At 36.7% G+C, this 23,309-nt stretch overlaps 2 protein-coding genes across 3 annotated transcripts; both read right to left on the reverse strand.

Annotated features, from left to right (window-relative positions):
• Positions 1–170: 170 nt before the first annotated feature.
• LOC113735116 (putative late blight resistance protein homolog R1B-17) lies at positions 171–7,249 on the reverse strand. Of its 2 annotated transcripts, XM_027262074.2 has the most exons (5): positions 2,495–7,249; positions 1,950–2,285; positions 1,540–1,853; positions 798–1,455; positions 171–584 (listed from the first exon to the last, which is right to left on the reverse strand). In XM_027262074.2, exon 1 carries the CDS (start codon positions 6,960–6,962, stop codon positions 2,517–2,519), a length of 4,446 nt encoding a protein of 1,481 aa, XP_027117875.1. In that variant the 5' UTR covers positions 6,963–7,249; the 3' UTR covers positions 171–584; positions 798–1,455; positions 1,540–1,853; positions 1,950–2,285; positions 2,495–2,516. The 2 variants fall into 2 exon arrangements, with proteins under 2 accessions (XP_027117875.1, XP_027117874.1); XM_027262073.2 differs by having other exon boundaries at positions 798–1,853.
• Positions 7,250–15,523: 8,274 nt separating this feature from the next.
• Positions 15,524–19,560, reverse strand: LOC113735117 (putative late blight resistance protein homolog R1A-3). Its single transcript, XM_072082779.1, has 2 exons — positions 16,151–19,560; positions 15,524–15,887 (listed from the first exon to the last, which is right to left on the reverse strand). The coding sequence occupies exon 1, from the start codon at positions 19,307–19,309 to the stop codon at positions 16,190–16,192; it is 3,120 nt and encodes a 1,039-aa protein (XP_071938880.1). The 5' UTR covers positions 19,310–19,560; the 3' UTR covers positions 15,524–15,887; positions 16,151–16,189.
• Between the last annotated feature and the right edge of the window lie 3,749 nt (positions 19,561–23,309).

Below are 23,309 nucleotides of genomic sequence, written 5' to 3' on the forward strand. Positions count from 1 at the left end.
CTGTTTGGTGCTCTTCTTCCTCATCCCATAGCTGCCCCTCCAAGGCATCAGAATGTGGCTTGAGAACTCCCAAGCCTGGTAGACCAGCATGATGAACGCGATTGAAAATAATAATTAAAAATATATATACAGAATGAGCTTCCTAATGAGTAAGATCAAACACAAAGCCATTGGTAACAAGAAGCAATTGCGTTTTAGTATTACCAAACAAGCATTCATAAAACATTTAGTAGCTCCCTGCTTCGTAGAGTTCATCATGGGTTCAGCAGAAAACAACCAACTGTATGAGATGACAAGTTGGCACAGCTCAGTACCATTAGACAAAAAACGAAACACTAAAATGCCACTTAGCAATCAAATTCAGACACATTGTTACATTAGTTGGTACATTATCTAACAAACATAATATTTAATATAAAAGTAGAAAGTTCCCATGTAAGGCAAAGCTTGGCATCAGCGTCTTGCTTGTGGTGAAAGAAATCCTCTGAAGTTCCAGCTGATCCTTCAAAGTATAGACTTCAGCATTCTTTCGTTGAGCACCAATACCCCGGGATATATAAATCAGGAGTTTTCACAAATTCAACCTAGAACAAGGCAAAGAAATGCTCTCACGGACTAGATTCAAACATAATTTATTACACCAAAAAGTACTAGACAAAGAAGTTACGAGTGTTCAGTTCCTGAATTAGCAATTAACAGTATTGAATCGGGCTATTGGATAAGTAGCTGGAAATTCATCAGTGGACTTAGAAGTGAGTGGAAGAATACAGTAGTGTGATTCAAGTAATGCTTATGACCTCAAATTTGAACTCCTGATGAGGACTTTTATCTCCCCGGTTGCTTTCCCAATCTCAATTGCCGACTCTTCCACAGATTGTCCACACCAATGCACTTCAATTGTTTCCAATGAAGTTATGTCAGAAAGATCTTCCGGGATTTTCTCAAGGTCTTTGCAATGTTGCAGGACAAGTCTCTCAAGTCTGGGGAGATGGTCATAAGAGGCATTCCATTCGGCGATATCCAGAGTCTCTAAGCTCAAGAACTTGAGTTTTTGGAACTCGTCTTCCATCATGTCCCATGTTCGCCCCATAAAGGCACCAGAAAGTAACTTGAGAACTTCCAAGTTTGGTAGACTGCTAATTGCAGAGATATGAGTCCATGGTAAGCAGAAGCGTGATAAAGTCAATTCCTTCAAACTCAATGGCAGATTGAACTCGGCATTGTGAAGAGGGTTCCCGTAGTAAAAGATCTTGAGGGACTCCAAATGAGACAGAAACTTCAACCTTGGAAACCGATTGTAACTGGTGGAAGAATCTTGTGATTCATAGAATATGCAACTTAATTTGCAAAGATTTGGAAGCCTCTTGATTATCCTTTCTGCATCCTCACCACAAGAAAGAGATGGGCAGGAAAAGCTGACCAAATTTGCAGAGCTATCAACAAGTTCTTCAACATCTGAGTCGAATGCAACATGAACATTGACATGAAGATGCCTAAAACAAGTCATGCACCAGATAATATTTGGTAAGATGATCTTACCACGCAATCCCTTCACAACAAGAGTTTCTAATTTCCTGAGGTTGGCCATCGAATGTGGAATAGATCGCATGTAGCGTCCAACTGCTAAATATCTCAAGAAGAGAAGCAGTCCGATTTCAACAGGAAAAGAAACACCCAAATTAATGCATTCAAAATCCAACACCCTAAGTAATTTGAAGATGTGCCAAATGAATGAAATGTCATAAGGGCATGTAGGTTCGGAATCTGTTGATGCAAAGAACACCAAAGAACGGGTGGCCAAGCCAGAAGGTTTTGATTCAACAAAGTGGTTTCGCTTCAAAGATATAGCCAACCTAGAGGATGCAAATGATACAGGAGATGAATGACAGTAAAAATCAAATTTGAAATCATAATCTATGGTAGTAAAATAAGCTTATGGATTGTCAGACCTGGCTATCGGCTGAAAGAATTCTCATCCTCGGTTTTAGACTTACAGAAATCAAGGACAAGATCATGGAGGTGACATGCTCTAACCTTGCCATTGGATCTTCTTTTGGAGATTATCACCAAGCTTCTGTCAATTAGATCCATCAAGAAAGCCTTGGCTAAATCGTCAAAGCGCTTCTTGGTGTCTGGTATGAAACCTTCCGCGACCCAAAGCCGCATCAACTTGCTGACAAGAATATCTTTGTCTTCATTAAGAACTCCCAAATACAGAAAGCATGACTTAAAATATGCCGGCAAGTGTTTGTAGCTGAGATCTGTGACTTCTTTGCACCAAGCTTCTGGATTATTTGGAAGACAACAACGTGCAGTGAGTTTCAAGAGGACAACAAATGCCTTTCCAGAATTTACATAGCTTTGCAATTTATGAAATAGCAGATTAAGTAGTTTTCAACTAGCTATATGTCTTGAACCAAATAGAAATACAACAGATATCATCCAAAAATGGAGCAATTGTATAAGTAGCTAGAAATTCATTAAATAGACTTACAAGTATGTGATCCAAATTGTGCTCATGATCTCAAATTTGAACTCCTAATAAGGACTTCAATATCTCCATATTCTTCTTCAATCTTCTTTGCAGATTCTTCTGCAGATCTTCCACACCAATGCACTTCAATCATTCCCAATGTATATATGTTTCCAAAGTCCTCTGGAATTTCTTCAAGGTCTTTGCAATTTTGTAAGACAAGTCTTTCAAGCTTGGGAAAATCATCACAAGAGGCATTCCATTGAGCAATGTTCAAATTGTCTAATCTCAAGAACTTAAGATTCTGAAACTCTTCTTCCACGTCCCATATCTTCCCCTCAAAGGCACCAGAAAGTAACTTGAGAACTTTTAGGTTTGGTAGTCTCCCAATTGTGGAGATATGACTCCATGGAAGGCGAAAGTTTGATAAAGTCAGTTTCTTTAGATTCAAAGGGAGGCTGAACTCGCCATTGTTAAGAGGGCTTCCATAGTAGAATATCTTGAGTGACTCCAAATGAGTGAGACAGTTCAATCTCGGAAAATGATTGCAGTTCATGGAAGAATCTGGTGATTCATAGAATATGCAACTCAGTTTGCAAAGATTTGGAAGCCTCTTTATAATCCTTTCTGCATCTTCACCACAAGAAAGAGATGGGCAGGAAAAACTGACCAAATTTTCTAATATAAAGCTATCACCAAGCTCTTCAGCATCTGAGTCGAAAGCAACATGGAGATTGACATGAAGATGCCTTAAACTTGTGATGCGCCAGATGGTATTTGGTAAGGTGATCTTACCACTTAATCCCTTAACAATTAGAGTTTTCAGTTTCCTGAGGTCGGCTATCGACTGTGGAATGGACTTCAAATAGCCTCCAACTGCTAAATATCTCAATTGTACCAGAATTCCAATTTCTATAGGAAGTGAAATACCCAAATTGAAGCATTCAAAATCCAAGACCCTAAGCAATTTGAAGTTGTGACAAATGAATGAGACTTCATAAGGCCGTTCTGGTTTAGAATCTCTAGACGCAAAGAACACCAAAGAACGGGTGGCCAAGCCAGAAGGTTTTGATTCAACAAAGTGGATTCGCTTCAAATATATAGCCAACCGATAGGATGCAAATGATGCAGCAGATGAATGATGGTAAAAATCAAATTCGAAACCATAATCTGTACTAGGAAAAGAAGTGTATGGATTGTCAGACCTGGTTACCAGCTGAAAGAAGTTCTCATCCTTGGTTTTAGACTTGCAGAAATCAAGGACAAGATCATGGAGGCGACATGCTCTAACCTTGCCGTTGGATCTTCTTTTGGAGATTATCACCAAGCTTCTGTCAATCAGGTCCATCAAGAAAGCCTCTGCAACATCTTCAAAGCCCTTCTTCTTAGTTTCTGGTACGAAACCTTCTGCTATCCAAAACCGTATCAACTTGCTGACAAGAATATCTCTGTCTTCATTAAGAACTCCCAAATACAGAAAGCATGATTTAAGATATTCTGGCAAGTGTTTGTAGCTGAGATCTATGACTTCTTTGCACCGAGCTTCTGGATTATCAATTATATGTGAGCTCAAGGTATCTGCTATTCTTTTCCATGAACTTTGGCTTTTTCCTGTTGTTTTTAGTATACCAGCAACAGCAACAACAGCAAGAGGCAATCCTTGACAGTGATAAGCAATTTCCTTTCCGATTCCCAACAGCTCATCGGGGCAACATTCTTCCTTGAATACCTTCTTTTCTAACAGCTGCCAACTTTCCTCATGAGAAAAAAGGCTAAGAGAAAGTGGATTACTTTCTGGTTTAATTTCCATGGCCACTCTACGGAGGCGACTGGTGAACAGAATTCTACTTCCATTTGCATCATCTGGGAATGAGTTTTTCAAGTCATTCCACGATCCAACATCCCAAATGTCATCGATAACTATGAGATACTTGTTTTTCAGTAGCGACTTGCGCAATTTATCTTTGAGTTCTTCATCCCTCATTTGGCGAATCTCTTCCGTGAGCCCCTGAATCCCCGCTAGAATTTCCAGCAATAATCTCCCTTTCTCATATTCTTGGGAAACAGTGCACCATGCGCGAAGATGGAAGTGACTCGCGACACTAAGACTGCTGTACACCTTCCTCGCCAATGTTGTCTTGCCTAAACCAGGCATTCCATCAATAAAAACAATATCCAGCTTTGAGGATCCTCTAATAAGCTGGTTGCGAATTTCGTTTTCTCTATTGCTGAGATCCACCACAATTTCGTCAATAGCTGGTGTACTCTTTCTCGATAACCTGTCAAATGAAACCTGGGTGACATTCTTGGAATCTTGGACTTCCGCATCAGGGGTAGTCAAATGAATTCCCCCGGCGTTCTCACTAAGAAGTCTTAACTCCTCCAGCACATTGTCCAACCAGAAGTAGTCCTGCCATTGAGCATCAACCTCAATTGAATCAATTATGTACTCCGCTTTATATGCCGCATCAATGACTCGATTAACGAGATCTTCTAGCTCTGGATTCTCCTTGATGTGCAACTGTGAAACATTCTCGAGAAAAGACCTCAACGATTGGAGATGTGTTTGAATCTCTTCCATGTGGTGCTTCGCCAATGCAGTTGATGCAGGATTATATATCAGCAGATCCCCAAGGTTTCTCCACAGCAAATCAATGAAATTCAGACTGGAAGTCTTGGGGAAATCAAACCTTGGAAATTTAGGAATAATATCTGTGATCTTCGCCTTGATCAAATGCGTCTCCTTATCTAACAGCTCAGAAAAAGAAAGGCTGGTCATTTCATCTCGTGTGTCAAGGAAATAGTAAGAGAAACATGTCAGTCTCCTAACAGATTCTCCAATTGCTCCTAATACGTCCTCTCTGACCTTAATTATCTCATCTGAGGGAATTTGCCTGATATACTCAACCCTCTGAAGGAAGAGTTCAAGGAGATCTTTTTCACGAACCGTAAGCCTATCATCATTCCTGCTCTTCGGAAGTAATGGCTCCATCAGAAATGACTCTCCCTCGAATATCACAATCTTAGAACGAAGTAGCATAAGTGAGTTTGTCAGCGTGGACGCTGTGATTTCCGTGAGCATAGATGACTTATAAAGAGATTTTTCCTCCTCGAATGTTGATTCAATCAGTGCCAACAACTTTTTCCAATCCGATCTTGCTTTTATGGGCAACTTCTCGGAATATCTCCGCAGTCTTTCGGGGATTTGTCTACATTTGTCCATGACATCTTCAAAACCAGGAAGCATACTGAAGGAAAAGGAAGAAGCGTTTGTATTGTTTTTCATGCTGTGGATTTGCACCACAAGGAAAAGCTCTGTCTCGAGAAGACAAATTTTTGAAAGTAACTCAGAACCAAGAGATGCCACCTCTACTAGCACACGGCCAGTTGACTCGAATATAGATGCCATCTCAACTAGCACAGCATGAAGTTCTGGAATGAAAATTGGTGCTGCGTCCTCATCATCTAGTATAGAAGTGGTGCAGAGAAAAAGCTGTAATAGGGGGAACACCTCTGCTCGAAAATGTCCATATTCACCCAAGAAGAGATAGTGGCAAAAACTCTCCAGAAAATTCGCCAACGCAGCCTTCTCAGTGGAGCGAGCCATAAGGAAATCGAGAAGAAAACGCATGAATTTGGGATTACTAGGATGAATTTCACGGTACAAATTGACCAGGAACTCAATCAGTTCTCCTTTCATCACTTGGATTCGACCGGCCTTGCAATTTAACCAGTAATCGCTACACCGGTTTGCAATTTGTAGGACCAGGGATAAAACATGGCCAACGCAAGCATCAAAGCTAGGCAGTCCACGAGCATCATAACGATGATAAGTATGCTGCAGCACGTCATCTGTTGTTCCTCCAAATCTCAAGAATTTGCGGGCATCAAATGATGGAACAAGGTAATAATCTATGTAGCTTATACAATGATACAAGGAACGGAAATGGATCTTTACACTAGAATCTTCACAACCCCAGTGCTTAGCTGCCATATGGCCGATTGCGGACACAGTTAATCGTACATGTAGTAGTAAATATTTGCAGAAGTCGAGATCAAGTACAAATGAGCTGCTGCAGCCGCCGCTGCCGCCGCCGCCTCTGCCTCCGCCTCTTGACCACATCAAGTACAAATGGTCAAGAGCTTCTCCAATTTCATCAATCAAAAGCTTGGTTCTTTCCCCACAATCAAGGGCTAATTCGTTTAGGAATTCTACATCGTTTACACGGTGATCATCCACCATGTTTTTTTCACGGAAACGAATAATTTCCTGGACAATCTCCTCAGCTGTAGCTTCAATCTTGAGGCAGATGTGCATATTCTTCTTCTCGGCATAAATCCCCTTCCGAGCAGATCTCCAAACTTTTCTCAAAAATTCCCAATCATCTGTGACTTTTGCTAGGACGATCGAGCTATGCTTTATGCCTTTCAGTGCAGAATCAAGGCGATCCAAGCTTGAAGAACCAGCACCACCGGCAGACGCCATCATCTCCAAAATTTTCTACTATAGATCAATAATCTCTCTGATCAAAAACTTTCGTATTTCTGTACTAAAATATTGTCCCTACTTGCATATATTCTCTGTTCATTCCAAAACAGAAGGAACTATAACGTACATGCTATTATCAATATCAGCCACCCACATTCAGAAAATAATATGTGTTCAGATTATTAGGTAGGTGTTGGCCGTAGCGCGTGAGCAAGTTAGTATAAAGTATGTTGATGAAAATAATTTCAAAAAGCAGCAACTGATTAAATTATGCTCAGAGTTCAAATGCAATCAACTAGTATTAAATTATGCTCAAAGTTCATATGCAATCTTTTTTTTTTTTTTATTAAGGAGTGTCCGGGTCGATTCTTACGGGGCCTGACTAATTCCTTGCGATCCGGATCCGACGCCTCAATCCGGTCCGAACATGTTAAATGCGCGGAGAAATCTAGTGGAGCGAAGACTCGAACTTATGACCTCAAGATTCATTTGTGAGAGCCGCTGCCGCTGGACCATTCACGCGGGAGCGTTCATATGCAATCAATAATATAATTTGTGATGAATGTACTTTGATTTAGTCAACAGTCAACTCAGTGAAAAATGCTTTCTTACAGGGTGACCCTACCAATTAGACAGGAGACCCTTCCATCGAAAATCAACTTTAGGCTACTTTACATTTACATTTGCCGGTGGCAACTTAGTCACACAAGCAAGAAACACGAGGTGGTGATTTTGTCCGGTGCATAAGCTGAGTTTATAGGAATAATTAAACGGGTGCGTGAATTTCTTTGACTTAAAAAGTTACTGCCAATATTAGTCGTGCTTCAACTTCCGCGAAATGAATTTGTTTTGTGATAATAAAATTGCCATCGACATTTGTCATAATTCAATTCAAAATGATTGAACTAAACATGTAGAGATAGATTGGCACTGGTTAATAAATGGGTATTATTGAGTAACCCATCAAACTCAATTAACGCATTTAGAATTGTCTTCTCCCAAAGCTCCTCTCTTCCTCCATCCACTTTTTTTTCAAAATTTTTATTTTGTCATGATGTTAATTACTTTTGTTTCATTATTATTATTATTATTTGTTGACTTTATTTTATCATTTTATTTTCTCTTAATTTGTTAACTTACTCATTTTTCAGCATTACCAATTTATGACAAGTTTTAACCTCTTTTCTTACTTTTCCAAAATGAAAATTTAAATTTACACACAAAAAATGCTGAAGGTTCAAAATTTTTGAATTAAATTTTTATGTTAACTTTTATAATACTTAGTTCAAATTTTTATATTCTTGTTGGTTAATTATTAAATAGTATGTAATTTTGCGACATAGAGTACGGATGAGAAAAAATTGATAATTAGGCTTATTGAGCATTATAAGTAAATATTTAAAACTAATGATAGGTGCAAAGGATGGTATAAATTGATAACTTAGTTTGTAAAAATAAATTTAAATGAATTTACAAAAGTTAAAATAAATGGGTTATAAATGGGTAATTGAGTTACTCAATTCATTTTTTGACTTATCCATTTATACTCATCTAATTAAATGGGTATAAATGAGTTGACTCACTTATATCCATTACTCATTTTTTCCAACTCAAACTCACCCAAATTTACCCATTTTGACACCTCTAATGGAACCCATCTACCAGAAAATCCAAGAAACTGCTTGTTACGGGTTTTACAAGGATGCAGCACAGCTACACAATGTACGGCTTTGGGTATGACGCGACTCCCCCTGACACAAATCTAATCATGCCAATTATCGTTATTTCAAAGCAATTAAACAATTATGGATTTAATGCCCTAATTGACAATAGATTATCAAGTTAACTAATTATCCGGATCCAAAGCAATCAATTAATTGAACAATCACAAACACTGTAATTAGGGAATATGCAAATATCCATAAATAAAAGAAAAAGATAAAATTAAATTGATCTCACAATTTTTAGACAAACCAAAACCTCCGTTGTTCCTTGACTAGCGTAAAGAAATTAGTTCATATTTGATGCAAAAAATCCATACAAGATTGAAGCAAATGTCAGCTGCCATTATTGTCTCTGTAATTGGGAGAATTCAATTTGTTTTTTTTTTTCTTTCTTCCAAGCCCAAAGGACTTACGTCACTTTTTACAAACCTAAACCCCGAGAGAACCCCAAAAGCCGGTATCTCTTGAAGTCCCACAGGAGACTTATAACTACCAACCCAACCCCTAATTCAATTTGTTCGAATATTTGAAAAGATAGCAAAGCTACTGCAATTGATTCTATGATTCCTAATTGTCCGGGCATTCGAGAAGAAGGCTACACAAGGATGGAAAACGGAAAAGTCAAAGTTGTTCCATCTCTGCCTGACATGCGTAAGAATGAAAACAACCAAAAAAAAAAGATCCAAAGGAAAAGTCAAAGAAAAACTAAGCTAACGGAGACCGAAATCCTCTGCTACCTCTTATGTCTATCTAATTCCTATCTAAGTCCCTTTTTTTCGATGCTCTGTGCGGCGGCCCTCCAAGGGAAAAAGAACACCCAAACCCTCCGTCTATCCTTGCCTTTGCAGGAATTATCAAAATGAGCGTAACGTCTTCTTTTTCAAAAATACCCCTGGGACAAGCTTTATCCTTTGAATTTCTTTTCTGTCAAATTAGCACTTGTTATTATATTTTCGTTCTATTCCCTAAAATAAATATAAAATACTAAAAGTGAGTAGAATCCAATAATTAATTCATATCGAATCAAGTAATAAGAGAAATTAATAATAAAATAAATGATAAAATCCCAACCTATGATTTCGGATTTTACAAGGATGCAGCACAGCTACACAATGTACGGCTTTGGGTATGACGCGACTAATGATGACTATAATGTGGTAGACATTTCTCACGCTCTTGATCTTGCGAAGATTGAGACCAAGGTTTACAGTATGAAGACTGATACTTGGAGGAGGATTGATGATTTTCCGGGTCTTTTGCCTTTCGATAGTTGGGGAAAATATGTTAATGGAAAGCTCCATTGGGCTGGATATAGTGGTGACAAGGACACGGGGATTATTTCTTTTGATTTGATTGAAGCAGAGTACAGAAAAGTGAAGCTTCCGACTAGGGGAGAAGGAGCTTGGAGTCCAACGCTAGAAGCATTGGGAAGATGCCTTTGTATGACTTATGAGTTTCACAATTCAGGTACTCTGGATTTATGGGCTAATTGCTTAGAATATATGTAACAAAAAAAAAATATCGCACAAATGTATCTCTGATACACACCATTTCTCATTTTATACCTACCGCGCTGATTGGACACGGCCGCAGAACGAATTGTTAGAAATTCTGCAAAAATGTCAGTGGATAGCGGCCCACAATTTTTTCTTTAATTAGCTTGTCCCCAGCCGTGCTGACTGGGCAGGGTTAGGGACAGGCGGCAAAAAAAAAGGGCCAGCAAATGGGATGCATTTGGGGACATGAATTTTGTAGCAAAATTGAAACGAAAGGCCATACAAATTCACTGCACTAGCTGCCCTCTTTCTTTCTTTCACTCTTTTCTTTGCTCTTTATTTCTTGGAAGAGATATCTAAACGATTTTATTGCACTAATCCTAATCAAAGATTTTGATTTTATAACTTAAAGATTTTGCTGTGGAGTCTTATAACACTTAAGTTAGGAAGATCAAATTTTCAAAGTGGAAATGAAAGATTATTATATTTTTCAAACTGCAAATTAATATAATTCTATGTACAATGAAAATTCAATGCTTGCTCAAATTTTTTGACGAACAACATGTGTAAGCTAATATATGAATATTTATATGTAAATTAAATGCAGTATATACAGGACAAAATTCATGAATAAGAATCCATATATGTAAAATTGATATACATTTTTTTAATTTTTGCTAGTAATTAGATACATTTGTGACTAACTGGTATTCAAAGCTAAATTTTAATCACTGAAATGTATGTAAATGTATAATTACCTATATTAACATTTACATTATACAATTGTCTTGAGTTCCTAACTTAAGTGTTATAAGACTCCACAGCAAAATCTTTAAGTTATAAAACCAAAATCTTTGATTAGGATTAGTGCAATAAAATCGTTTAGATATCTCTTCCAAGAAATAAAGAGCAAAGAAAAGAGTGAAAGAAAGAAAAAGGGCAGCTAGTGCAGTGAATTTGTATGGCCTTCCGTTTCACTTTTGCTACAAAATTCATGTCCCAAAATACATCCCATTTGCTGGCCCTTTTTTTTTGCCACCTGTCCCCAGCCGTGCTCAGTCAGCACGGCTGGGGATAGGCTAATTAAAAAAAAATTGTGGGTCGCTGACCCGCTGACATTTTTGTAGAGTTTCTGACAATTCGTTCTGCAGCCATGCCTAGTCAGCACGGCAGATATAGAATGCGAAATGGTGTGTGTCAGAGATACATTTGTGCGATGTTTTTTTTTTTTTTTTTTTTACATATATTCTAAGCAATTAGCCGGATTTATGGCTGTTAAAGGAGTATGAAATGAAAGAGCCCTGGACTAAGGTTCTTCATTTTCCAAGTTTCTGTCCTCGCAATCCCATGCCATTGTGGATTTCGTTGAGTTACCCCAAGGTTATGAACAAGGAATATTGCTCAGGTGCAACCATCTATGTGGAGAGCCTTGTTTCCGCAAATGCAAGTGACAAAGAAGAAATGGAAAAGTTAAAATGAAATCCTTTGCTATTTGACTAATGATGTATCCTTATACTATATAAAATTTGTTTTGGTCAAAGAGGGAGTTGAATTTCAACTGCATGGGTGGGGGCATTTTAGAAATTTAAAAAATATATTGCTTTTTTCAAGCTTTTGGTACAACTAATTGTAACATGTGTTTAGGGTGTTTTTACATTAAAAGCCCCATATTTGTACATTTAAAACTTATATTTATAGACACATCTGGGTATTTGTCGAATGTGAGTTTATTTGGCGATCATTTGTGCATATTGTCCAATTCATATAAGCGTGTGTTTTTGTGCAATTACTGAAATGGGGTTATTATGTAATTAAAATAGAGCCACGTTGCTGATAATCTCAATAATTGCAATATAATTCTATTTCAATTGTTTGAAACACTTATAATTATATCAACACTTGCTCTCCTATATTTGAAGTTTAATCGTTTGAAACAGTTTCTCTACCAGCAATAAAACACTATTTACATCCTAATGAAACGGCCAATAACATGGGTATGCTACTAAGTTATTGTTTGAGTATCAGTTATGGCTCTTACAATTCTCCCCCCTTTACATTTTTCGATTTTTCCCCTTTCGACTTCAAGGATTGCATTATTTTTTTAGCCTTTACACTCAACATATTCACTCAACATTTTTTTAGCCTCCTTGACAGCCACTGAACACAATACTGAGCCCCAATACACTTGAAAATTATACACGCTCGATCTAGAAGTGGCTTCTTAGCATGTTTGTCATAACACTAAGTTTGTATAATTTCTCATTGGGTACATATTCACAATTAAACAATTGTGTGGGCACATACAAATAAAACTTACGGCAAATTACACTTTTTCCCCCTATAGTATAGCTAATTTTCACATAACCCCCTCTAGTTTTAAAAACTATATATAACCTCTTCATAATTTGGATTAAAGTGTCAAAGTAATAGAAATGATGATCCGTAACGGAACCTATGACAATATCGAAATTACCCTTGTTTAAAAACTGAAATGGTTTAAGTGACCAAAATATATAAACATAATATGCATGACACTCGAATCCCATATGATTTTAGATTTTATCATATAACCTCCTTATATTTTAGTGTTTTATCATATAACTCCCTTATGACTTTCAATATATATATATATAACCCCTATGGTAAATAAATAATTTTTAATTTTATATAGGTGTATTTTTGACATTTTAGTTGATTTTGTTATGAATTGCAAATTCCGTCACTTTGATACTTTAATTCAAACTATGATGGGGTTATGTATAATTTTTAAAATTATAGGAAGGTTATGTAATAAAACACTAAACCATGGTGGGATAAGTTGTAATTTGCCCTAAAACTGCGAAGGAGATGCCGTGACAATCAATAGCAATAGTTTTAAAACGATACAAGCAAGTAATACAATCACTGCTAAAGTAGATAAACCATGTGCTCAACTTTCAGAGTTGGCTGTTTTTCTTATGAGGTCAAAGTATGTTGAGACACACAAGTCAGAAAAATACACACAATGCGTACCCACTGAGAACAAAATTCCTAGTACTAAAACATTTATGAAGAAACTCATTTTCAGATTGTCACTCATATTTCCCAGATTTGAGTCTTTTTGTTCTAGAAGCAGCACTCGTACCAAATGCTGAATTCTACAAAGTTCCACTTATTAATATTGTTGATGTGGCACATAACATTAAGTACATATTTAAGGGATGTTTGGTAAATGTGTTTCAAATTCAATAATATCCTAATTGTACCCATAGTCTTCTACTTTGAAATTTCACGCTGCATGATTCAAATGAGATTAGGCAAGCATTTGAAGATGGGATTTTTGAATTTGTTAGAGTTTCAGTTACGTGCAATTATGTTGATTCAGAAAATAGGCCATCCATGCAAAATTAAATTTGAAACCCATTTAACAAACACCCCCTAAATATGCATTCAATATTATGTGACACATTAACAGTATTAATAAGTGAAACTGCGTAATTTTACATTAGACAGGAAAAATAGACCGATATAATGGACAAAGAATCTCGCCTGATGTATGGTTGCTAAGCCACACAAGGTATGCATGTTGCTATTTTTTTAAGAACGTTGAGCAAAATTATTTGTTGGGCCCTATAATAATCATATCCAAACAACAGGCCCTAAGAAATAACAAAGTCTGATGGACGATCATAAGCGGATAGAGATTAAAAGAATAAGTCATGAATTGGCTTTTTTTTTTTTTTTTTTTTTTGTTTTTGGGGATAAGTAGGAAGTCATGAATTGGCTAACTCAAGAAGTTTGATAACTTAGAGGAAAGTTTTCATAAAAAAAAAAAAAAATAGAGGAAAATTTTGAGGATCACGATTATAGAAAGTGAAGAGACAATCACAAGAGAGAGACCATGAATTTTCCTGATGAAAATAACAATTTAATTTTGTTTTCTCGTGCTTTAGTGATAGTCTTTTAGTTAGCAATTTCCTTTCCAAGTCTAGTTTAACTTAATAGTCGATTAAGGATCAAGATAAAGCTTTTGTAGTCGATTGTTCTCAAGATACAACTTCAATTCTAGTACTTGAAACTAGTGGAGTTTTTCTTCATTATTTCTTTGTGTTCTTCTTAATTTGCTTAATTCTTTTTACAGAACCCCAAATCCTGGCCATCAAAATCCCAAGAGATCACTATTACTGTCCCAAGTATATGCCCTCGTCATCTTCTCCTCGATGCTAAAAATGCCAACCCTCAGAGCATTCCTGGAAATGAGAATTGGTTGGGAAATGGGAAATCAATAATTTACTAAATTTGAATTTTGAATTTCATGATAATTTTTTTAAAGAAAATTTTTGACATTTTTTGTTGCATCATTAAATGCCTTTTTGAGGGCACTGGTATTGACCTATTTGTGTATTCTAGCAAAGGAAATATCCCGAACAATGCGCAGGCGCCAGGTCGATGTTTTTAAATATTAGATAGTTAGTTTAGTGGTAACTTTTAACAGGTGAGTAGTTTTTAAAATTATAGTGGTAACTTTTATAGTGGCATTCATTTAATTACAACGGTGTTTTTTAGTATTATTTTTTTTCATTGGTTGTACTTGAAAGAGTGGAAAAATCTTTAGTAACATCAATTTCTTTATTTTTTTAGTACTATTATTGCATTTTTTCATTGTTTTTAGATATTATTAATTTTAGTAGTTTTAAATTTTTGAAGTAATTATATTATTATTATTATGATATTTAGTAATATTACTGGTATTGTTATTACTATTACTATTAGTATTATTACTAATGTTATTATTAATGTAATACTAATACAGTAACAATGAACTAATAATATTATAATATAGTAATAATGTTAGTAATAATGTACTAATAATATAGTAATAATTTTTTATTAGAAATTATTAGTAATAATTATTTGTATTAATTTTAGTAATAATAATAATAATAATGTTATTAGTAATATTACTAATAATTTTAGTAAACATTATTAGTAATATATTAACTGATATTAAATCTCAACACAATAGTAATTACGAACTTTGATAATTAATCAAGAATTTCCTGTATCCAATTTCGAAGGATTTTGCTGCCGGATACACAATTTCGTACGGAAATACACAGGATTCGCGGGCTCGCAGCGCAAGGAGAAGCACTCGAAAGTACAAGCCACTTGAGCAGGTTGCGCTTGAAAATCGCTCTATTGTAGAAACGGAAAATGCTTCTTATGTATAAGCAAGGATTTCAAGGCCATTAGTCTCAATACACATCATCCAATCCAAAAAAATCCACCAAACATGTCAACAAATTCCTCAATATTCCACGAGCATATCCAAACACAAAATGAAGGGTGAAGAAAGTTGGTCTTTGACAATAACAACCAATTGCATTCCAATTTCATCAAACAAGCATTGATAATGCATCTAGTGGCTCCCTGCTTCATCAGTTCATCGTGAATTCAACATAAAATAGTCACTGTATGATATAACAAGTAGGTAGAGCTCAATAACTAGAGGCAATGGCAAAATGCTAGCTAGCAATCAGGGTCAGATTGCTACATTAGTTCAAAAACATAATCTAGAATACAAAATTGGAAGGTTCCAATGTGAGGCAAAGCTTGGCATCAACTTCTTGCTTATGGTGAACGAGACCCTCCAAAGTTCCGGCTGAGTGGTCTTGAAGTTATAGACCTGAACCTCCATTCGTTTGAGCAGCAATTCCCCAGAATATCTAAGGCAAAGAAAATGCTTTCAGGTTCAAGTTCAAACATGATTTACCAAATGAAAATCCTAGCTTAAAATGCTACGAGTGGTCCGTTGCAAAATTAGCAATTAACAGTACTAACTTTACAGAGCTTTGCAATTTATCAAACAGCAGATTAAGTAGTTTTCGACTAGGTATATGTCTTGAAGCAAATAGAAATACAACAGGTGTCATCTCAAAAATGAATGGAGCAATTGTATGAAAAGCTGGAAATCATTAAATAGACTTACAAGTTGCTGGAAGTACAAGTAACGTGATCCAAATTGTGCTCATGAACTCAAATTTGAACTCCTGATAAGGACTTTGATTTCTTCAGTTTCTTCTCCAATCTTAATTGCTGATTTTTCCGCCGATTCACTGCACCAATGTACTTCAATCATCTCCAATGTGTATATGTTTGCAAACTCTGCAGGAATGTCTTCAAGGTCTTTGCAATTTTGTAAGATGAGTCTTTCAAGCTTGGGAAAATCATCACAAGAGGCATTCCATTGAGCAATGTTCAAATTGTCTAAGCTCAAGAACTTAAGATTCTGAAACTTTTGTTCCACTTTCCATAGTTTCCCCACAAAGGCACCAGAAAGTAACTTGAGGACTTCCAGGTTTGGTAGTCTCCCAATTGTGGATATATGACTCCATGGAAGGCGAAAGTCTGATAAAGTCAATTTCTTTAGATTCAAAGGGAGGATGAACTCGCCATTGTTAAGAGGGCTTCCATAGTAGAATATCTTCAGTGACTCCAAATGAGTTAGACAGTTCAATCTCGGAAACTGATTGCAGTTCGTTGAAGAATCTGGTGATTCATAGAATATGCAACTCAGTGTGCAAAGATTTGGAATCCTCTTTATAATCCTCTTAATAATCCTCTCTGCATCTTCACCACAAGAAAGAGATGGGCGGGAAAAACTGATCAAATTTTCTAATATGGAGCAATCACCAAGCTCCTCAGCATCTGAATCGAAATCAACGTGGACACTCACATGAAGATGCCTTAAACTTGTGATGCGCCAGATAGTATTTGGTAAGGTGATCTTACCACTTAATCCCTTCACAATAAGAGTTTTCAGTTTCCTGAGGTTGGCTATCGACTGCGGAATGGACTTCAAATAGCCTCCAACTGCTAAATATCTCAATTGTACCAGAATTCCAATTTCTACGGGAAATGAAATACCCAAATTGAAGCATTCAAAATCCAAGACTCTAAGCAATTTGAAGTTGTGCCAAATGAATGAGATGTCATAAGGGCGTTTGGGTTCTGAATCTGTAGAAGCAAAGAAAACCAAGGAACGGGTGGCCAAGCCAGAAGGTTTTGATTCAATAAAGTGGCTTCTCTTCAAAGATATAGCCAACCGATAGGATGCAAATGACACGGGATATGAATGATGGTAAAAATCAAATTCGAAACCATAATCTGTACTAGGAAAAGAAGCATATGGATTATCAGACCTGGTTATCAGCTGAAAGAAGTTCTCATCCTTGGTTTGAGACTTACAGAAATCAAGGACAAGATCGTGGAGGCGACATGCTCTAACTTTGCCGTTGGATCTTCTTTTGGAGATTATCACCAAGCTTCTGTCAATCAGATCCATCAAGAAAGCCTCGGCCACATCTTCAAAGCCCTTATTAGTTTCTGGTATGAAACCTTCTGCTATCCAAAACCGTATCAACTTGCTGACAAGAATATCTCTGTCTTCATTGAGAACTCCCAAATATAGAAAGCATGATTTAAGATACTCCGGCAAATGTTTGTAGCTGAGATTTAAGACTTCTTTGCACCGAGCTTCGGGATTATCAATTATTTGTGAGCTCAAGTTATCTGCGATTGTTTTCCACGAATTTTGGCTTTTTTCTGTCGTTTTCAGTATACCAGCAGCCGCAACAACAGCAAGAGGCAATCCTTGACAGTGGTAAGCAATGTCCTTTCCGACTCCCACCAGCTCATTGGGGCAACATTCTTCCTTGAATACCTTCTTTTCTAACAACTGCCAACTTTCCTCCTGAGAAAAAAGGCTAAGAGAAAGAGGAGGACTGTCTTGTTTAATTTCCGAGGCCACTCTGTGGAGGCGACTGGTGAACAGAATTCTACTTCCATTTGCATTATCTGGGAATGAGTTTTTCAAGTCATTCCAAGCTCCAATACCCCAAACGTCATCCATAACTACGAGATACTTGTTTTTCAGTAACAACTTACGCAATTTATCTTGGAGATCTTCATCCCTCATTTGGCGAATCTCTTCTGTAAGCCCATGAATCCCAGTTAGAATTTCGAGCAACAATCTCCTTTTCTCATATTCTTGGGAAACAGAGCACCATGCACGAAGATGAAAGTGACGCATGACTTTAAGACTGCTGTACACCTTCCTCGCCAACGTTGTCTTGCCTAAACCAGGCATTCCAGCAACAAAAACAATATCCAGCTTTGAGGATCCTCTAGTCAGCTGGTTGAGAATTTCATTTTCTCTGTTACTGAGATCCACCACAATTTCGTCAATTGCTGATGTATTTTTTGTTGATAACTTGTCAACTGAAACCTGGGTGACACTCTTGGAATCTTGGACTTCCATATCAGGGGTTGTCAAATGAATTCCTCCGGCCTTCTCGCTAAGAAGTCTTAACTCATCCAGCACATTGTCCAACCAGACGAAATGCTGCCATTGAGCATCATGCTCTATTGAATCAATTATGTACTCCGCCTCATATGCCAACTCAGTGAATCGGTCAACGAGATCTTCTATCTTTGGATGCTCCTCAATGTCCAACTGTGAAACATTCTGGAGGTGTATTTGAATCTCTTCCGAGTGGAGCTTCGCCAATGCAGTTGATGCAGAATTATATTTCAGCAGCTCCCTGAGCTTCCTCCCAAGAAAATCAAGAGACTTCAGTCTGGAAGTTTTTGGGAAATTAAACTTTGGAAATTTAGGAATAAGATCCATGAGCTTTGCCTTGATCAAATGTGTCTCCTTATCTAACAGCTCAGGAACTGAAGGGTTGGTCATTTCATCTTGTTCGTTGAGGAAGAAAGGCAAATATGGCAGCCTCAGAAAAAATTCTCCAATTGCTCCTAATACGTCCTCTCTGTCCTTAATTCTTTCATCTGAGAGAATTAGTGCGATACACTCGAACTTCTGAACGAAAAGTTTAATCTGATCTTTCTGATGAGCCATAAGCCTTTCACCATTCCTGCTCTTCAGACGTAATAGCCTCTTCAGAAAGAACTCTCCCTGGTACAGCCCAATCCGAACACGAAGCCCCGGAAGTGAGTATTTCACCACAGATGAGTCATGATCCTTGAATGTTGATTCAATCCGTGCCAACAACTTTTGGGAATATCTGCACAGTCTTCTGGGGATTTGTCTACATTTGTCCATGACATCTTCAACATCAGGAAGCATACTGAAGGAAAAGGATTTGCTCCTGCCTCGAGAAGACAAATCTTCGTAAGTAACTTAGAACACCGAGGTGAGTTGTCTAGTTTTGCCCCTTTCGACCAGCACTGTTATTTACACGAAAGTGTGAAGGAGGACTGTCTGAAGAAATAGTCTGGCCTCTTCTGAAACAAGATAAGCGGCCGGCCAATAGGAGGGGGGAAGAGCAAACGGGAAGGAAAGATTTTTTCTATTTTCTGTGGAGAAAATGATGAAGTGGGAAAAGGTGTGACGGCTTTGACAAATAAATAAAGGACGCAAAGCAAAGGCTGTGTAGCGTGTACCGTGTACGTCAATAATGGATGAAAACGTGGACCTGTTCTACTCGTGTTTGACGTTTCTAATGTACGTGGACATTTCTAAAGAAGTGGGTGAGCTGGTGCTGGATAATTAAAATCCGCAAGGATCTTCTGTTCTAGACTGATAGGTTGTAATTTTTTTAATTTATTTTATTATTAATTTTTTCTATTACTTGATCTGACATGAATTAATTGTTAAATTCTACTCATTTTTAATATTTTATATTTATTTTAGAAAATAGAATAAAAATATAATAATAAGTGTTAATTTAATAAAAAAAATTCAAATAATAGAACTTATCCCAAAAATATTTTTGAAAAAGAAGATGTTACGCCCAATTTGATAATTTCTGCAAAGGAAGGATGGACGAAGGGCTGGGCCTGACTGGAGGCCGCCGCGATTGAGGAAAAGAAAGCTTCAGAAAAGACGAGGCAATTAGAATAAGAATTGCGCAGCAGAGAACTAGCGATGGCTTTAACCATTTTCCTTTATCTTTGACTTTTCTTCCCTAGCTTGTGGCAGTGGAGTTCTTCTTACGAGACTCATGGCAGGCATTAGCAATTCTTAGCTTTTGACTTTTCTTCATGTTTGAATGCTTAGAGCTTTTCTTTTCTTTTCTCGTATGTTGTCCGTAGTGAGACAGAGGATCACTTCGCGTGACTTTGTTATCTCTTCTTGATTGGAACAGATTGAATTCTCAAAAATCAATGACAATGGCGCAGCTTTCTCTTTAATTTTGCGTGGGTTTTTCGTACCAAACATGAACTAATTTCACCACTCTAGTCAAGGAGTAACGGAGGCCCTGATTCGTCTAAAAATTATGAAATCGATTTAATTTAATCTTTTCCTTTTATTTATTAATATTCGCATATTTCTTGATTGCTATGCTTATGGTTATTTAATTAATTGATTGTCTTGGATCCAAATAATTAATTGATTTGGTAATCTTTTGTCAATCAGGGCATTAAATCCGTAATTGTTTAATTATCCTGAAATAGTGATAACTGGCACGATTAGATTCGTGTCAGGGGGGATATGCGGGCTAATCTGAAATAACCCTGGTAGTGCGTTATTTGGTTAAAATAGGGCTCCTCTAATACGTAAGGTAATTGGAGAATTAAATCTTACGGGCGTACCTAGGATTATTTCCTACTTAGAACAGTGATTAACGGGCGTACCTTAATCACCGACACAGTAAGGAGGGGTTGACTGCCATTGTTTGTTTGGTAGTTATAACCTATTTATTGATAAATAATTGGAATTGCCTTTGCATCGATGATCAATTAGGTGAACCATTGCTGAAGTTATTCCTTGGCTAGATCGTTAATTAATATTACCGTGATTTTAGTGAATTGCCGTTTGACTTTTAGTTGCCTATTTTATTTTATTTTTAATTGTCTTCTTATTTTAACTGTTTTGGATCTTTAATTATTGTTACGTTAAGTTTAGTGAATTGCCATTTAATTTCTAGTTAGTTATTTATTTTTATTTTCTTATTTGAATTTCTTTGATTGTCATCGTTTCTACAAAAACACCCCCCTTATTACTGTGAATTTGGAAAGAAACAATTACTCCCCATTCCCTGTGGATTCGATCCTGCTTACCACTATTTACAAAACTTAACTTTAGTTGAGCAGGTTTTTATTGTTGCACAGGCTGACACCCTGTCACACACTCTGTGCCACTCTCTGTCCCACTTTTTATTATATTGATATTTCTCCTATATAAACATCACATTTTAGTTCTTTTTTGTTTTCTTAAGATCCAATAACTATTAATTGAATAATACACAATATTTAACAAACTCAAAAAACCAAAATGCATAAAAAATGAATTGCGTTCAGCTCGTGAGCAAGTTGGTATACAGTATACTGATGAAAATATCTACTCTGTCTTATATTTTATCACACTTAAATTGAAATGAATTGCGTACTGATAAGTGGGACCATGAATGTCTACTTTAGCACAATCTGGACAAACTTGAAGCTAACCACCAAGCCCTTGGGCTGGTGGCCACCACCAAAGGGCTTGATGGGGTGGGAGGCAAGGGTTCAATTCAATTCTTGCCTCCCACCAATATGCCATCTTTGTGGCTTGCTTCAAATCCAGACGGGTGCGTCGTGCACCCGTTTGGTCCGGTGGTGGTTCTGTCTCCATCGGTCCTCTAGGCTCAGCTGGGCATCCCCGTAGATAGAGTAGGAGTAGGAGTAGAGTTAACATTGACAAAAAAAAAAAAAAAAGGACAAACTTGAAGCTGAAATAATTGAAAACATTGTACTGGAAAAGAAAAGCTAAATGATTGTTTCCAAGCTATAGAGGAAAGAAAAAGGGGTAACTGATTGGGGAAAGCTGTACAAGAGAATTAGAATTTAAATCTGGGGTGGGCTTTAAACGAAATCCAACCAATCAGTAGTGTTGAATTAGAATTTAATCAATTCCATAAAAGTTAAATGTAAATTACACATAAAACATAAAAATTAGACAATAGTCATCACAAAAAAATTTGTGGAGAGTCATATAAATCCATTGAAGAGAATGATTCAAGTCCTATGGAGAAAGCCATCTCCATTACTGTAAGCCATATTCATTCGGCTAAAAGCCAGTCAAAAGCACAATCAAATGACTCTAAAAGAGGGGGAACATAGACCACACCATAACAGTTTTTTTACTTGAAAACAGAGAGAGAGAGAGAGAGAGAGAGAGAGAGAGGGCCCTAGTGTTCGACATTTCTCTTTGTCGTGTTTGGTTGATTTTCAAATGAAAATGTTAGAATTTGCATCGTTTTAGGAATTAAGCTCAATTGAATAGGCTAGCAAAAATGTTGGCCGAAAAAATGAGTGTTCAAAGTAAATTTTGGCTTGAAGGATAACTTTACTCATCTTTGTACAGCAATGATTAGTACAGCTAAATATTCTTAGGTCTCCCAACAATCCTTTTGTCTTCTATGAAACTAGATTTTCTGCATTCGCAGACACCATTAACATTTCCAATCCTATTAGGGTATGTTTGGATTGAAAAATCTGACGAATGATTTAAAATCTACTCAAATTGCTTTAGTTATTTGAATTATTTAAAAGGTATTTGGGTTTGTAGTTCACTAATTATCTAAATGTATTCAAGATACTAGAATAATTGATGATTTACGAATCCAAGTACCTTTTAGACCATCTAAATAACTAGAGAAATTTGAGAGAATCTCAAGTCCTTCATTAAATTCCTCAATCCGAACGCAGTCATAGAACCTCAAAACCTTGCCATCAACATCCTGACATATCATAGTATATGTCATCGTAATCTTTTCTAGATGCTAATAATGTTAAATTTCGAGCACTCCTAGGCATGAAAATTGGTCTGGAAATCATTAGTTTACTAGATTAAATTTTGAGTTTCACAATAATTTTTGTTTAGAAAATCTTTTACCTCCTCTTTTTAGTTTTAATTTTTTGGACAAAGGGATACTCCAAGGGTCTGTTTGGTTGGAAGTAAAATGTTTTCCTTGGGAAAATATTTTCCGTGGAAGTAATTTTCCATGAAAATCATTTCCCTTTCATCATTTTCAGGTGTTTGGTTAGCTTATTGAAAATATTTTCTTATTTCATTTTTCTGGTGTTTGTTTAACTTTTGAAATATTTTCACTTTTATCTTTATCTTTACTTTCTACACATTA

The sequence above is a fragment of the Coffea arabica genome, chromosome 3c, assembly GCF_036785885.1.
Source record: "Coffea arabica cultivar ET-39 chromosome 3c, Coffea Arabica ET-39 HiFi, whole genome shotgun sequence".
NCBI lineage: Eukaryota > Viridiplantae > Streptophyta > Magnoliopsida > Gentianales > Rubiaceae > Coffea > Coffea arabica.